Source organism: Nuphar pumila, chromosome 15, assembly GCF_984573655.1.
Source record: "Nuphar pumila chromosome 15, dmNupPumi1.hap1.1, whole genome shotgun sequence".
NCBI lineage: Eukaryota > Viridiplantae > Streptophyta > Magnoliopsida > Nymphaeales > Nymphaeaceae > Nuphar > Nuphar pumila.
The window spans coordinates 86,507,964-86,526,476 of record NC_143263.1 but is presented as its reverse complement, the minus strand read 5'-3'; the positions used below and the strand labels follow the sequence as shown (position 1 = coordinate 86,526,476).

Sequence of the window (18,513 nt, the reverse complement as noted above, 5' to 3'; positions counted from 1 at the left end):
TGATTGAGATGAAAATTAAGAGGGTTCTTTATGAAGGTATAATCCCTAAGATTGAGTTTGAAAAAGACAATGAATAAAAAAATTTGAATCATTGTTGGATTAAAAGGTTCACGATGGGATCAAAACCAATCTAAATCGTCTCAATACTTGATCTAAAAACCACAAGGTCAGTACAAGCCACAATAAGCTGAGAAGGGCATTACAATCCAAATTGGACCCAAGAAAGAAAGTTCACAAAGTTTTGTCAATCATTGACAAAAGTATTGGATTTTCTATTGCAATCAAGCATGATTACTTTCAATAATGCAAAACCCTCCATAAGCTAAGGGCAAGGATCTCTCAAAGTTCAGTAAATCTCACATAGTTGTAGGTCATAAAACAGAACAATGCATTATCTTGAGGCATATTTTTTAAGATTATCTTGATAAGGGGGAGCTCGAGTTCAATAGTGAGGATAAACCGATAGGTAATGGGGATATTAGAATATTAGAATATACCAAAACCTTTTTCTTGGTCATCAACAAGTTAATATTGTTGGGGCGTTTAAAGAAGTACATACTCCATGCCCAAGAAGAAATGTGGTAGTTATATCACAAATCTATGTAGAGTTGAAATATGTGCATGTCATTCCAAAGTGGACCATGATACCTATCACTAAGGTTGATTCAAAGAAAAAGGAAAGTCAACTGGGTTAAGAAGAGAAAGTTCTTTCACCTCTCTTTGTTTGCTCCAACTTGACCATGCTTGAAGGAGTTGACTATCAACTTATGCTCTTGATAGAATCCTCAAATTACTCTACTCCAATACCAGAGATCATGACCCATCTATCAAATATCTTTTCAAAAAAAGATATACCTAGTATCTCCATTATGAAAGAAGAATTGGACCAATACCTAGAAGAAGAACCTTTTTTTGATCAACATGAAGATAAACCCATGAAAGATGTCATGGAAGTTGATCCAAAATGTTGGAGGATAATCTACTAAACCAGCAAAACCTTTTTTGTGGTCATAATCATCAAGATTTTAAAGTCTGAATTATGAAATGCCAAATCTAGAGTAGATTTAGAGGATGTATTACGAAGTTTCTGCCAGGTTGGGCTACTTGAGAGATCGTTAATTCTTAAAGTCGAATTATGAAATGGCACCTCTTGATTCAAATGATCCATGGTTGATTGACGAAAGAGGAGTGAAGAAAAGAAAGCCAAATGACCCATATATTGAATTTCTAAATGGGCAAGATTGGTCACGAAAGATGAAGAAGAAGATGGGGTTAGCCCTTGAGCAAAAGATTTAGAAGCCCTTAAAAATCTAGATATGGCATGACAGAGATGACATTGGAATAAAAAAAAAGCAAAAGAAATATAAATATTATAATGAAGCCTCACATGGGACATTTGAGCATAAAGGCCTTGTCACACTTGAAAGGTTCTAATGGTTCCTCGTCTGTAGATTATGAAAGGCCAAAGGCTCATTGATGTCTCCAATGGTCTCAACTCTCTTCCTAATAACTTGGATCAATCCCCAATAATGGATTTTTTTCCCATAGTACCCCAAGAGTCTAGTGAGCTTGAAATTTTAGTTTGATCCAATCTTTTCAATTTAGAACTTTAAGCCCTAGGTTTGGATGTCTTCCTGTAACCGGAGAATCTTCATTAACAGTCAGGGCATATCATGGATCACTCAAAGATGAACAATTGGGTTTGTATGCCCAAACCCCAAGTAACTAACTCAAGCCTAGATCTTGTAAATAGTTATGTGAGAAACAAAAAAAGAAAATTTTTGAAAAATCTCAAAAAGTAGAAAAATGTGAAAATCCAAAAATATTTTTACTTTTCTTTTTTGGGATGTCACAACTTCTTTAACTTTTCTGTGTTTGAGAATGGGGATTTAAGAGACTGTGTTAATTAATCCTTTTTTTGTTAAGGTCTTTGGTTTTTATCCAAAATCCAAAACAAAAGAGAAAATATGAAAAAAAAATTGATGCTTCTCTTTCAAACTTCATTTAAGGAATCACTTTATGAGTTCGATTTTCTAAAAAAAATAAATAAATAATAAAATTGCATGATTACATAGTAAGCATTGCATATAGTCATTCTTACCCATCCATTGTAATTATGTTCGAGTTAGTGTATGATCAATAGTATCCTTGTGAGTTTAAATATTATATTTGAAAATTGTTTGAAGATGCCTTTAGAAACCTAGAAGAGTCTATGCATATACAAGGGTGAGTGATATTATTGGGCAATCATTTTAAGCCAATGCCTTGGTTCTTAATGAAATCTCTGTACTAATCCACATCCCTTGGAAAGTGGCATCCTAATAGGACCATATGTTGTATGACATATCTTATTTGAAACCCTTTTTATTCAATTAATGTCATGTATTTGAAAGGTTTATTCCCTAAGATTGAGTCAATTTTGAAAATTTGAAAGACAACCCTAAAGTCTTAAGAAAATGTTCTCTTATGAAGGTTGATTAGGAATGATGTCATAAAAATCAAAATCCAAATGAACATGTTATCATTGAAAAGACACATGTTTGACCTTGCTTCTCAATTTTCTTTGGTTAACGAATTCCAAGTCACTAGCCTTTGGTGGACCTTAATAGTAGCCAAACCATAGAGGTGAAAAAACCCAAAAAGCACTAAGTGTGGGAAAAGTGAGAAAAAACATTGTCATACCCTTAGATTGTAAGTTATTAGTAGGTCTTAAGATCAATGACAATGGTTTGAATAGTGAAAAGAGCCAAAAGTGTCATATGTGAGAAAAGTAAAAAAAATAAAAAAGAAAAAAAGTGCCTTAAAAGTGAAACGATGAGGAGGTTGTTGGTTTGGAAAATTCATGCAGAAGTGATCTGGCTTAGGATGAACTTGGACTTATCTTTGTTATCTGTTCTTTTTCAAGGGCAATGAAAAATTCCCTAGGTGCTTTTCTTGTCTGGTAGAGTTTTAACCTTTGTAGGGCTCATTATAGCAATCCAATACTATGAATTATAACTTAGAGCACCTATGACTAGTCATCTTTGAGTTTTCATTCAGATCAACAAGGAGCATGATGGTAAGCTAGTTCTATTGACTTGTGATAATCTCGAAAGGAGGAAGAATATAAATATAGCTAAATTTCAAAGTCAATATAGACTAAAAGCCCATTGGATCAAGATGAAAGTGGCACACTTTTGGAACGCATGTTTGATTTTTCAAAAATAAAAAATCTAAACTTTTGGGTTTGATAAGTTTGAAACATAGTTTTAAAGCATTGCTCACTTATTCTCGCTCAAAGTCGCTCACTCATTACCCAAAAGTCACATGCATGCATTTTCTGATAGATGCATAATAATAAAACAATCATATCATCAAGATCATGAGTCGATAGCATAAAACATACATCACAAGAATCTTAGAGCTATGGATCACATTTCGAGTGTCAATACTTGTCCACTTTCCAACCTCTTGTGTTAATGACAGAAAATCAAGCTAAATCTGGTATCTTGAAAACCCTAGATAAGCTCTTGAACTTTGAATGCGATTTTAGACTTTGTTAAGGAGAGAATGTTGAAGAATACCTTTTCTTGTACTTCTTATACTTGCCATTTGCAAAAACTAAAAAGCATCAAGATAAAAAATAATAATATTTAAAAAATCAAAATAAAAAAAGTCAAAAGCAAAGGACATGATCTTTGATATTATTATCCTAAGAACTCTGGATCAACATTTAAAAAAAATCATGCCATTTTTTGCATTAATCCTTTATTCACATGAGCTCTATATTAAACTTAATGCATATTCCATGCAATTTTATGCATATTTTAGTCTTGTATACATGTTCAAAATTTTCTTTGTATCTTTCATTGTGCATTCCATGTATTATACTATGAGTATAGCATGGCTTTCACGTAGCTCTAAAGAACCCAAAGCTCTAAAGAACCCAATTGTTGTATTAAGCAAAAGTTACCCCATCTTATCTTAAGATTTCTCAAACTTAGATAGTTGGACATTAAGTCCTAAGGAGAAGTCGGCTGTACAATCAAGCAAGCACACATATCCTCCTCACAAATATAGGTTTCAGATCTTGAAAAATATTTTGCTAAATGATCGTGCTGGTCCAATAACCCAGCCAAAGTTTGTCTTTTACGTCGTCAACTGACAGTGGAAAAAAGAGTAAAGTCGTAAACTGATAGGGTAAAAAGAGCAAAGGATATTTTCATTATTTAAAAATATTTAAATGAACTTAAGTGGTTGAGGGTAAGGGACGGTCATGGTAGGTTGGTAGGTCCCTGTTGAAAAATTATCAAAAGTGCAAGTTTATATTGAGGTTTTAAGAAAAGAAAGGTATGTATTTGAAATTATGATTAAAAAGTAGGTCTCTAAATAAACATTTTGGAAAATTCCATTTTAAAGGTCCAACCTTTTGCCCATTATTCCAAATATGGGCTACCTGTTTCTAAATTTCAAAATATGAGCCAAAACTTTCTTGGAAACGGTCAAAGACCCCATGTACTTATTATGCTCATAAAAAAAAGAAAAAGTAAACTGTGTGAACCTTTAATGATGAAAGTCACTGTTGTATAACTGAGTTAAAGGACAATAATAAATGCAGGCCCTTGTTTGACAGTTTTCAGAAAAAATTTGGCCCAAATGTGAAACGTGTGACCCATATTTGAAATTAAGGGCAAAAGGTTAGCCCCTAAATGGAATTTTCGCTAAATATTACATCAAACTGCAACACCAAGCTGCGTGTCTGATACTGTACCACCTCTATCAAACGGATCCACCCCCACAGCATGAAGCTTATTAAAATGCTTCTTACAATACACGTAAATTAAATGGCCCATGTCGTACCAGATAAGCTTCAGATCTTGTGTACCTAAGATATCAAGATGCAATCTCGGAAGCAAAGTGGCTGAAATCCAACAGGAATAAATCTCAAACATACGTGGTTGGAAACATATCAGGTGATAAATAGACCACGCTACACACGTCCTAGTTACACACGTCCTAGTTGGTCGAATAGCTTTCGAGTAGGTGAACATACATTATCCGCCCAAAATTAAACCATGTGAATATTTTTCCCACCAGAAAATTGTCTAGGAAAGTTAATATTGGGGTTCGAACCATATCACATTTTTTCCAACAACAACAACTACAACTACGCCTTCATCCCAAAACAATTGGGGTCGGCGATATGAACCAAAAAAGAAAATCATTATGAGTCTTCCACATGAATCCTTCTCCTCCAATCATTTATATCCAATGCCATGTCCTCGGTGAGTTTCAAAGCATTCATATCCTTTCTATCACCTTCATCCATGTCTTCCTAGGCCTACCCGGACCTCTTTTAACTAATATATTTTCCCATTTCTCCATCCTTCTAACTAGAGCATCATTAGGCCTTCGCCGAATATGTCCAAAACCACCGTAAACGATTCTCTCTATCTTATTTTCACGCCTACCTTCTTACGTATCTCCTTGTTCCGAATCTTATCTTTTATTGTATTTCCACACATCCATCTCAGCATACACATCTCTGCTACACTCATTTTTTTTAATATGATGTCTCTTGGCAGCCCAACATTCCGTACCATATAGTAAAGCGGGCCTAATAGTCGTCCTATATCACATTTTTCCCATAGAAAAATAATTCACAGGTCTTCCGGCCATATTGAAACCCAGTCAAGATGATTTTCATAACTCTGAAAGCCTTTTCATGAGGCGAAGGAGCATGCCCCAGCCAAGATGGGAACATCCGACCTAGCTGCACCCACCTGGCCACCTTGACTAAAGGCCCTCACATGGCTTTCCTTCTGGTGAACACAATGCCAAAGACTATTCGAAAAAGTAATCTAGGAAACAAGTCAATCAAAAGAAAAAATTGTTTTAAAGAAGCTATCACAAATCGTATCATCCAAAAAAGAACATAAAAGCAGAAGCGTACCAAAAACATCCGATGCATGCATAGCAGAAGTATCATCCCCAACTTGACTCGATACCTATCAAAAGTTACTGTTTCTCTCTTGCTGTGCAATAGAGCTACAGCAAAAATCAAAGGACAAAAAAGGAGGCTGTGCCAAGATTAATCAACTGCCTGGAGGGATGCGGCAACATCTTCAGCAGTGAATTTGCCTTTTCCCTTCTCTGCAGCCCTGCCCTTCCCCTTCCTCTCCAGTAGCGCCTTCCTGTCCTTGTCCAACTTCAGCTTTGTTACCATCACCTTCGAAGGATTAATACCAACGTTCACAGTAGTACCTACATTTGCACAATTAGGTTGTGATATTTAACGAACACTGCATAATACCGAAAATGACAACAATCAACTACAATATTCCCTTGTTCCATGCCTTATAGAGTTTAGCCCTTATGGGGGTGTCAACATCCCCAGACAGAGGAGACAAACAAACCGATCATAGCATTTTCTTTTACTAGTATTGGTAATCTATCAAACTGTATGTTATATTAAGGTTGATACTCATTCTGTAAGAAATTTAGTCTACCCCCTCAAAGCAGCCAACACTTCTAACAGGGCACCTCACCGGCATCACACCGGCACCCATTCGGGTGTGACACTTGGACATGACTTTCTTTGTATCAGGTGAAGTCAACCGCACTGAGGTCCACTTCTGTCCAAAAGTAGATTCAGTTAACCCTAACCAAATCCAGTTTTATCTATATCATATATAATATAAATACACACACACACACACACACACACACACATATATATATATATATATATATATATATATATATATATATATATATATATATATATATATTTGTCCCTCCTCACCAGTGTAGTGTTATTTTTTTATTGATGAGGAATAGAAATTGTAGATTGTTAATTTGATTTATTGCATGAATTTATGCATGATGAATTGATGATGTGATAATTGTTTTTACTTCATTAGTGTTAACTTAAAACTGTTAAAAATTATATATATATACCCTCCCCGCACCCCAAGTTTTTTTTTTTAATGTGCCGCATCCACATCCACATCCTCACCCGCACTCGCACCTATGTGACATAGACGAGTAGACTACCAAGAGAGAAGGTAAATGCATGATTGTGATAATCTGCCAGCTGCAGCTACTAAGAGAAGATCAGTTTTCAAATTAAAAAATTGCAATTGTAGTGTCCATAAGTACCAAGTACAAATAGGCATTGAAAGGCCCTATTAGATGGGAACATGAGCCAGGAAGAAAAGCTTTTTATAAGGACCATTCAGATCAGACAACCTTGTTTGAAAGGACTGGACATAGTTGAGTCACTAAGGCATTATAGTCAAAGCATTCTAAGAAGCTTGTACCAGCAAGTTGTAATTGGTCCAACAATCAAACTGAGATGGAACAAAAGAAGACTTTGGAAACTCAAGAGAGATGAAGTGGTTTCACATACAAAATGGTATGAAAGGAAACTTGAGCTTATCTGCAACTGCTGCTCTTGTTCATGTTATGAAGGATATGTCCAATTACAGTAATCAACCTTAAACGGATTACACATAAAGAAGTTGAGCAGATTCAAGGACTATATGCCAAGAAAATACATTTGCCAGAATTTTGAGTGACTGCACTACAAATTAAATTTATCAATAAAAAATAAACATGAATTCTAGGCTTATTAGGCATACCATTAACCTTTTCCCTTGTAATGCGCTCGATGTGAATAACCCACTTTCTTCTATAAACTTGAACAATTTTCCCTTCTCTTCCTTTGAATGTCCCCCTGACAACCTGCACCTCATCATCTTTTCGGACAGGAACAGATCGTACCTGAAAGAAAAATGGAATAACTATCCATTTAATATTAGAGAATCTGAGGGAGCAGCCATTACACTTTCAATTCAATAGTGGTAATATTTTTATCATCGAGAATATAATTAATTACTTATTTCTTTCTATACTCAGTTATTTTTATCTTTGAAAAAGACTAAAAAAAGTCAAAGGCAGCCTACTTGGTTGCACATCTAAATGCAAAAAGTATAACTCAAATGTGAAAATTTACTTGTACACTCAGAATCACAAGAAATCAATACCGACCAACTGGAAGAACCCAGTTAAAAAAATGATCAAGAAGGCATGACATCAACTTCGACAAATAAAAACAAGAGAGAACCATCTTGGCATAAAAAGTGAACTTCCTTCAATCTAAGTACTACTAGCTACCTTGGTTTAATGAACAACAATCACAAACTGAGTTACATTACTTGCAGACACTGTTTGACAAAAAGTCAATGTTGGCCATAACTTGAAGAACCCAGTTAATATCATTGACCAAAAACGCATGCCACCACAATAAAAGATAAAGAGAACTATACTGGTTTTAACAACAAACTCCAAAGTACTTGCTTTCTTGGTTCAATGTAAGATGAAAAACTAAGGGTATGTTTGGTTGCATTTACATGAGAATTTGAATCTCATGCAAATGAGAGAATGAATCTCATTTACACAGCTAACCAAACATGTGAAAAGAAATCTCATGCAAATGAGAATGAATCTCATTTGTACAGCTAATCAAACATGCGGTTTGGAATCACATGCAAATAACAAATGGAATGTGATTTGAAATCATATTTGAAGTGAATCTCCTGATTCCAAATCACATGGTGGAATATGTGATTCGAAATCATATGACTTCAAATCACATTTGATTCCATTTCATGTGATTCCAAATCACTTGGGATGCAACCAAACATACCCTAAAAATATTTCTGAAAACATCTTCAGTTTTCACTTAATGAAACACAAAAATGATAAGAATTATTTCATGTTATATGTCAGATATTAAAAGATGCCTTGGATTTTGACAGCACAGAAAATAAAACATGACACGTACACACACATGTTTTTACTTCAAATATTTTCTGAGTCGTGTTTATGATGTACATCAGGGAAACACACAGTGATTTATTGTCGCATATATGGAGGATACTTTGCTAACCTTTAACAAAACAAACCTGTTCAGCCACATTGGAGGACAAAACATTTATGAACACAAAGAGAGAGAGAGAGAGAGAGAGAGATCTTACATTATATTTGTTACGAAGATCAGGTGACAAAGGTGCACTCATAAGAATGCGTCTGACACTTGAAGGTGCAGAGAAATGGGCCTTTCGGCACTTCCTTCTAGAGCTTGTGACTCCTGAGCACCCAAATAAAATAAGCATCGGCATTCCATAACATAACAGAAGAGAAGCTCAACTAGCAAGTACCATGAACAATAGCTAGAAACTTACTTGGGTTATATTTCATCTTGATCGACTACCTAAAGGCCCTGTAAAGTGAAACTGTTATAGCTCACTGCCAATAAAGAAACACAATGAAATTATGAATTGAGAAAATTTTCCATGATACTGTAATATATAGGAAAATAACATAAGAAAAGATTATGGACTGAGAATGGAATCAAAATTTAAATTTAAAATGATCAACTAGACACAACTGTAGTGCTATCATATAGTGACCCAAAGATAATAAGCAAAATAGTTGGAGCTAACCTAGCGGGTGGGATCAGAGTTAATCAAATTAGGGTAGGGCTGTGAATAGGTTCACATGGTGCATGGACAAGTAGATCCGGACCCATCTCATGAATGGCATGCCAAATTGATATAGATCCTTAATCACCATGTCTAAGTAAAGATACCATCTCTGATTGAATTGAATAGAAGTGAACATGAAGATTTTTGTAAGATATGGAATTTAAAGAGAAGATGAGACGTGTCAGACCCTAATGACACAAACTGAGCTAAGATTCCCTTTTCCATGTCTAGATCCTAATTGTTTCTTAATGACATCCTGGTGTATCCCAAATCCGTCCTATCCATTGACAGCCAAGATCATGTAGGAAAGCATATCTCTGTGTCCATTCCAGATATAAAATAGTTTTCTAAGAATGCATATGAAGGTAAGGATGTGGGATCCATGCATCAATGTTTTGCACTCTAAACCAGAATCTAGAACTCTATTATAAGAATGGATGAGCCACGAATCCTGCTAGGGTTTAGACTTTTAAACTTGAGACACAATGCTATTTAATGCAGGTCCAAGTGAAGGTTGTATTCCAGCTTGGACCAAACACAGTTTTGATAAAGGTAAGCTTAAGAAACTTTTCCTTGATCATGGCCCCTTGATTTAAGACAAAAGAAACCCAGTCATGAATGACAGAAAACCATCTGTCTCAGGCCATCATCAGATGTTTTTTAAGTGTTTTTGGACTTGGATTCTACTCTTGCCCCTTTAGCCCACAGCCATTGGAGCTTGTTGCCACTCATCGCTCACTGACACTGCAACATGGAGGTTTTGATGGACAATGCAGCAGGAAGCAGAGGGTGTCAATGAACCAGGACCCCCAATGGTCATGGTCACTCCTGTCTTTGCTGAACAATATTTGGTTACAGATTTAACTCAAGGAATGCACCTCAGGCTAATGAAGAGTGCATGTCCAAATTCTGCATCAACCTTCACATGTTGCTTGGACATGTGGGCCCTATACCTGACAATCAGGTGCATGGTTCATGCCTGGAGGTGATAAATTTATAGCATGGAAACAGCCAAAATAAAGTATCCCCAACATACAGGTTCTTCATGAATTGAGTTTCTATCCTTGTCCAAACAAAAAATTAAACACCACATAATAGTTTATCTAGTGCATTACTGCCATAAGAAAACCTACCAATGCTTGAAAACATAAATGGTGCTTTTGCAAGTAGATTGCTAGGAGAATGCATTTGATTTGCACCAAGGGCATGTTTGTTTTGGTCACAGGTGAGAAAGTAGAAGCCGAGAAAGTAGAACACAAGGCCAACCTCGTTATCTACTTTCACAAGTTTCAAGGCAAAAAGAGGCAAGAACAATCACAGATGGCAATCACAATCATTACTACTTTTCATGTTCCACTAACCTTGAGAAAGTATGGTGATTGTGATTTACAATCACAGGGCATTGCAAACATGCCCTAAATCCTAATCCCTCAGCAGCCTTACTCTTATAGTTACACCTCACCTTAGTAACTTCACAAAACATGCCAACACTAAGTGATTTACTACTTTCTCCCCAATCACAATTTAATATGTTGAATTATACAATCAACTAATCCAGGTTATGTTCAACAATTATTGACAATATTCTCACAGTATATCTATAATTCATAATCACTTCATTTCATGTTGCTGTTTTTTTATAGCACCATACACAATGATACTATCCATAATCCATTCTTATTGCAAGCCAAATATATGCAACACATGAAACACAATAGCTCTCCTGTTTCTTGGAATATTGTAGTTTGTTTAAATATTGGAACATATCAAGATTTTAAAAAGAAAACATTAACATATAAAAATAATAGATAAGAAAAGAGTAAAGTTGATAATACATTTGTTGCCAAAAATGTAAAAAAGTAAAAAGTATAAAGAAATTAGGAACGATAAAACATATTTAAATTACAGAACTAAGAAAAATAAAAATGATTCTGATAGATATTATCACAATAAATCAGGATAATGTTGCGATTTAAAATGGAAAAATGACATCACAGTATCCCCATTTTGAAAATCCAGCTATACACTTTGTTGTGAAAAATGCAATTTCTCATAATGGCATCAATTACTGAACTTTTAAACAACAATTTGTGCCATGTTACCAACATTCAAGGGTAGGCATATTATAGGCTTCTCTATCTCATTCTATTCCATCATTTCTAAATTTATGATATTGGGCACTTGCACTGCATCTTAAAATTATCTTGAGTAAGGAAATTAGCTATATTATATATGCAATCTCCTACTACTGGTGATACACACATCATTTAGGATGGGACATAAGATCAAAAACTGCTGAAGAACCATAATTTGAAGCAAAAGACAACTGATACACCAAAATACTCTGTCACATGACATGAAAAAAAGAATAATAATTGCCAAAAGTGACTACTACACACAACAATCACGATATGTTTCATGGCAAAGATTTAGCTGTTTGAGTGCTAAAAACCAAAAAGCACGAGCTTGAACATCCACTTAAAGAAAGCTAATTGATATATTAGAAAAAACATCAATGACAAAAATGGACATGGTCAAGAGAATCTCAACACCAAATATTTCACAACAGAACACAATCGACCGCATCCAAAAGCTCGGGTAATCCCCGTCAATAGAACACATCAATCATTCCATCCAAAAGAAAAAGGAGTGCATAAATCGAGGGGTCACAATACAGCTTGCTGGTTGGGCTTCGTATGTGTTGTACCATAGAAATTAGGGTTTATGATGCACGAGAAGGGTTTTACACTAGATTACATCCGAATCAAAACCATAACAATAAAGGACGTCCGGACACACATTTTCAGAGCTACTATTCCACATATCACAAGGAAAGAGAAAAAAGAGAACCGATAACATATCTTGATGAATCTCACATGAACAACACAAGAGAAAGATCAAAAGAAGAGGAATCATGGAAATTTTTTGGAAGAAGAAGAGGGAAAATAGAAATAGGGAGACGTACCTCTCTCTCTCTCTCTCTCTCTCTCTCTTCTCTCTCTCTCTCTGAGAGCGGCAAATGAAAAGAGAACGCCCCCCACCGCTGAATGCCCTAATTTCACATTTACCCACCTGGGAAGCTCTCCTCCATCTTTACGATAAATTACGAGATCATCCACGTTTCGGATGGGTCGGGTCTGAGTCCGCATGGATCCGCTACTGACACGCACGAGACAGCTAACATACCAGGGAATCAGGGATAGGGATGGCAGTGGACCGGGGCGGAGGCGGGGGACAAGGTCTCCACCCCCGCCCCGTTTCAAAATCCAAACCTTCATCCCCGCCTCCATCCCCGCACAGGGATGGATTTCAACCTCCACCCCCATTTCATGTCCTTCATCCTCGGTCCAAATGGGGGCGAGGCGGGGCAGGGCCCCATTTCCCCTTAGTCTATAGTCATCCCTTAAAGGATTGGGGATGGGACGGGGACGGGGCAGGGCGGGGAAATGCTTAAGTCCATCCCTGCCTCCATCCTCGCACAGGGATAGATTTTAACCTTCATCCCTGCCTCCATCCCTGTTTCATACCCTTCATCCCCGGTCCAAACGGGGCGAGGTAGAGTAGAGCGAAAACCCGTTGTCCCCCGGTCCACTGCCATCCCTAACCAGGGATGGGTTGGACGCGGGGCTTTCATCCAGGACTAGCAAAAGAAGTGAGCCGCTCAAGATTCCGCGCATCCCAATCTTGTTCGTGTCCGTCTCATTTAGGGAGTGTTTGATTGCGGGGACGACAATGTTCGTCGCCCTGCAAAACGTGGGGCCCACGCAAATGCGTGACTTGCGGGCACCACATTTGGCAGTGTCTAAATGGGCACGTGGAGAGTCCCACGCCATTTCAGCCCCCTAGAACGCTGGCATCTGAACGCTAATGAGAGAGAGAGAGAGAGAAAAGCTCTCCTCAATTGTGCTCTCCATCCTCCTGCGTTGCGCTCTCTCCCCCTCTACATTACTCTCCACTGGGGGCATGGTTGTCTCTTACTAAAGGTGTTCTATCTCTCTCTCTACTATTGTTTTTTTTTTAAGGTAAGTTGGGGTTAGTCCGACCTCTACCAGATATCTCTTAAGTTCGTGGCAAACGGTGTCAGAGAGATACAAACTCGGCCTTCAACTTGGCACAGGACACCGCTTACCACATGGGATGCCACCTTGGTGGTTATCGAGATTTTGTTGAGTGAACTCTAACCTGATTTTAGTGTTAGGGTTTGCTAAATCCATTTTTTTATATGCTTTAGATCTTAGGGTTTTGTATTTAATATATATTTTTATAATTTATTAAGTGAATGATGCTATGTTTAATTTTTTTTGTATATGCTTTAGATTTTAGGAGTTTTGTATTTTAATACTTATTTTATAATTTATTGAGTGAAATATTATTGAATATAAATTTTTTCATACATGTTTTAGATTTTAGGGGTTTTGTATTATAATCCCTATTTTTGTAATTTATTGAGTGAATGATGCTAAATATGATTTTTTTAATATGTTTTAGAATTTAGGAGTTTTGTATTTTAATCTCTATTTTTATAATTTATTGAGTGAGTAATGATACATTTATTTTTTATATACTTTAAATTTTAGGGATTTTGTATTTGAATCCGTATTTTTGCAATTTATTGAGTGAATGATTCTAAATCCAACTTTTTTTATATGCTTTAGATTTTGTATTTTAATCCTTATTTTTATAATTTTATTGAGTCGATGATGCTAAATCCATTTTTTTAAATATGCTTTAGATTTTGAGGATGCCATAACCCAACCTTGGAGAGAGACAATTTTGAAAGATCTCGCCATGAGGGAGACTTGGGTGTGAATCCCAAGAGGGGTTGTCTACATGGAGGAGGGAGAATATCAATCTTTTTTGGTTAGTGACGTGTGCAAGAAAAATATTATGAGTGCATGGAGGGATAATATTGATCTCTCGATAATTGAAAATTCACAAGCAAGAACGAACAATAGAGATTTCACTCAATAAACTTTATTAAAGAATAAATCAAGATTTGACACCTATATGTAAGCTACCTCAAAGTCCAAAAAGAATCAAGTCTTAAAAAATAGAGAGTTCAAAAGAGAAACAAAGTCCAATAAATAGGAATCTAGAAGGGTGAGATGTTCTTCAGTCCCTCTGTGGTGTGGCTGGGGCTCTTGGGTGGATTTGAGTTCGGATCATGGGAATTAGATCTCCCTCTTGGATAAGCCTGGGTGGTATGTAAAAATCCACCCCTCTCAAACTCGCTTTGTCCTTAAATCGGGAACCTTAGAAAATGAGTCAAAATTTGATCCTCTTCTTTCCATGTTGCCTCATCAACTTTGATCTCGCTCCACTACACAAGTACCTCAATGATCATGTGACTATCATGTTTGCGATTTCGTTTGGCCAGTATGCGGGTCGGTTGGTGCAGTGATGCTTCCCCTAAGTCATGTTGTTGATAAAAATATTTGAATGTTGGGAAGGATGGGACTTACTCGCATTCGCGGATTCCTCTTTCTGAAATCATAGGGGATGTCGTTGCAAGCTTCGACCATCGTTTGTCTGACAAAAAGGTAAAGATGGAGCAGGTTTCTCAATCTTCGTAGCTCGAATCGTGTCACCATAAATTCTAATATGTGAATCAAAGATAAAAATGTGCATAAATACCTAATCCAAAGATTAAATAAAATTGGAATAAGTAGATTAGGGATATGAAAAAATACCTTTTTTCAGACTTGAAGATATGTTTTATCGTTCAAGCTTCTTTTTGTCTGTTAGCTATTCACGTATATATGAATGTTCTTTAATAGCGTTAGGACAACATACTAGCAAGGCTTGGGTAGGCATGTTTTTGCTGGGTTAGCACTTGGGTATCTAGTTTTTAGATTTTCTAATAATTTCTAGATGTTCAAGGTATAGGGGTGAGTAATTATTTATAGAGTTCAGCACGAGATATCAATTACTCATCCAGGAGAGTCTTCTCGTACAAAAAATCATCCAAGAAGAGTTCTCCCACCCTAGAAGACATGCAAGGTGGTTGAGATGAGATAGACGATAAACTAATTATGTCGTTCAATAGTAGACGATGTTTCGTATTCCGATGTCCTACGACAAATGAAATTCTTGTTCTGCCATCTAGTAATGGACAACATTCCTATGTAATGGACGACATTCCCATCCTACCATCCCATGACTAACAGTGGTTCGTTCTGTCATCCATGTGAGGGTGTCCAATTCTTGTTGGATACCAGCAAACACTGGTCTTTAAAATATGTTAGCAATTATGCATCATAAAATTTTGGTGTCTACATATGCTCCTCTTTATCATTAATTGATGTGATTCGGTTTATTATAAAGAAGTAGACACTCAAAGCTTGAAACACTAGCTAGGTCGTCAGAACTAGATTCAGTCTTGTCGAACGAGGTTAGGCTAATGTTTGAAAGAAAACTAGATTGTTGAGATCATGATTGGTCTCACCGAACAAGGTTGGTGCCAACATCTAAAGGAAAGAGTTGGACTATCATGGCCATTATGTGTCTCATCGAGCAAGATCAGATTAGTCTAAGGATAACTGGATTGCCAAGACCATTTAGTGGTCTTATAGAGCGTGGTCGGTGTCAGTGCAGGAACAATTGGATTGTCAATACCATTTTATTAGTCCTGGCAAATAAGGTCGGTGCCAGTGTAAAAAAGAAAGAAGAACTGGGATGTGAAGACAACTAGGTTATTGAGACCATGTTTAGAATCGTCGAACGAGGTCGGTGCCAGTTTTGAAAACCACTTTATTTATAATAGAGAGAAAAAAATGTTGGGCTTTAGGCAGGAATAGCACAAGATAAATATGACTCCCTTTCATGCCTATATTGACTTTTAATGCCTTTTGATAATTTTTTAAAAAAAAATTATATGGGCAAACACCAGGAGTTCTACACCTCTTGTGGGTTCATAAATAGAGTAGAGTTGCCCCAGTAACACCTTAGGATGAAAATATCTTTCACAAGATAATCAATTTAGACATAAAACTTCTTGTCACAATGAGGAGAATCAGATATACTTTGGTCAGACAACACCAAAGAGAGGACATATCTTTTTGTATACTCATCAAACTCAGGATCTCTATAGCTAGACTCTTTGATGTATGCAATGAATTTTTATGATATGCAGTGAGACTCATGTATTTGTAGCAGAGTTGATAGCTTATGAAGTCATGAATGATTGATTATATAAGGTTAATATTTTTTTTCTTCTTTCAACAAATTAGAATCTTCCTAACAAGTTGATTTATGCAATTGAGATTTCTACACTTTAGACTTTTTTTTTCTCTCAGGTTGGTTTAAGATCACAACACTTGGCTTCATTAGAATTTTTCTTCCTTAATTCTGCCTTGATTTTTAAGTGACTAGTTATAGGAATATGAGATTAAGTTTCAAGGCATTCCTATTGGGTCTAATGGTCTCCATTAAGGCTTGAACTATGAAGGATTAAAGCTTGATGAAAATGTATTCAAGTACACCTCTTGCCCCTAAGAAAGTTTCATGAATTCTTTGTTTTTAGCTCGAAAGGACTTTATTCCTCACCTTTGTCATTATTTGATCTAAGGCATGGGAACCATAGATCTTATGGCTTTCCAGTACAAAAGTAATGCTTTTAGCTATCCAACCTCTGTCTCTATAGGCCATATGACCGAAGTTTGCAACCTTGCCATAGGTCTAGAGGTAAGTATTGATTCTTCAACCTTTTTTTTTTTTATTTCAACCTCTGCCCCTGAGATAATCATATAATCGGAGCCTATTATCATGCCACAAATTCAGAAGTAAGTATTGCTTCATCTTTTTATCTAATTTTTCTTTTTTTTATTGAGATAAAAGAAAATGCTCCTCAAGAGACCAACCTATGAAATTAATTAACATTAAAGGTATTCAACACCCAACCTCTTTCCTAGAGATTTGGTTGCCTAAGTGGGTTTTCATTGGATCTACATTCATGCATCAATAATAATCTTGTGCCCCTATAATTCATCATTATATACTTATAGGCTAAAATAATTAGATTAAAATCCCTTAGCCTCATTGTGTTGCTGCCTTATCTCCTCCTAAGACTTGGACATCTTATATGGTAGACTCTGGTGTGCATAGACATACTTGAGGTAAAGACTATTTTGAAAAGAGCTGCATTCATTTTGAAAAAAATATTCTAACTTTTAATGTTTTGTCAATGATATACCTTGCACCATGATAAAGTGTTATCATCTTCCTATGACAATGGGAGTCAAGGTGAACTGGGTTGTCAAGACCGTTATGGGTCTTGCTGAACGAGGTTATGGGTAAACCAAGCTTTCAAGATCATTTGGGTCTCATCGAACGAGGTCGAGCCAATTTGAGATTTATATGCTTGCCTACTAGAGGTTCCTTTTTGTCTAAGAGATTTAGTTTTTTGATAGCTTTATGATGACTTATCTTCGAGTTTTGCATAGGTTCAAATTCTTTTGATATGCCCCTATATGATTTGGACATAACTATATCATTGAGAATGATCTAAGAAAATAAAAGAAGGGTTTGACAAAAACTTTCTCAGTCTTGTCAACATGAATAATATGATTCTGCAATGCAGAGGATAACTTGACCCCTGGAGAAAAAAATATTTTTGAATTTTCTTGGTTATGTTTTATTTATTTATTTTTTTTAAGATTTTTGGTTTCTCAAAAAACTATTTACAAATTCTAGGCTTTTGAAGGCTTACTTGGGGTCGTGGGATGTGTCAATTGTTTTTTTTTTCCATATTACTATGACTTTGCCCTAACTTGTGGAAGCCTTTTTTTCTAAGCATGCTGACCTTTTCTAAAAGAAGAGCTAGAAGAGCCTGGATTGTTGTTTGACTTTTATGAGCCCATGTTGAATTGATGTAATGGGAGTGCCAACTCTATATTGTCTCTTATGATAGGCCTCTCTATTGGGCTGACGATGATTAAACCCTTTCTAAAGTGATTCTTTAGGACCCATGTGAGTTTCTCCCTTT

The 18,513-nt window shown here is 36.2% G+C and overlaps 1 protein-coding gene across 3 annotated transcripts; it reads right to left on the bottom strand.

The window, feature by feature from the left end:
* Positions 1–5,841: 5,841 nt before the first annotated feature.
* LOC149815879 (large ribosomal subunit protein uL24z-like) lies at positions 5,842–12,604 on the bottom strand. Of its 3 annotated transcripts, none has more exons than XM_089989999.1 (5): positions 12,496–12,604; positions 9,228–9,265; positions 9,021–9,133; positions 7,623–7,764; positions 5,842–6,243 (listed from the first exon to the last, which is right to left on the bottom strand). In XM_089989999.1, the coding sequence occupies exons 2-5, from the start codon at positions 9,241–9,243 to the stop codon at positions 6,071–6,073; spliced, it is 444 nt and encodes a 147-aa protein (XP_089846125.1). In that variant the 5' UTR covers positions 9,244–9,265; positions 12,496–12,604; the 3' UTR covers positions 5,842–6,070. The 3 variants fall into 3 exon arrangements, with proteins under 3 accessions (XP_089846125.1, XP_089846124.1, XP_089846126.1); XM_089989998.1 differs by having other exon boundaries at positions 9,228–9,291; positions 12,496–12,577; XM_089990000.1 differs by having other exon boundaries at positions 9,228–9,293; positions 12,508–12,544.
* Positions 12,605–18,513: the final 5,909 nt, after the last annotated feature.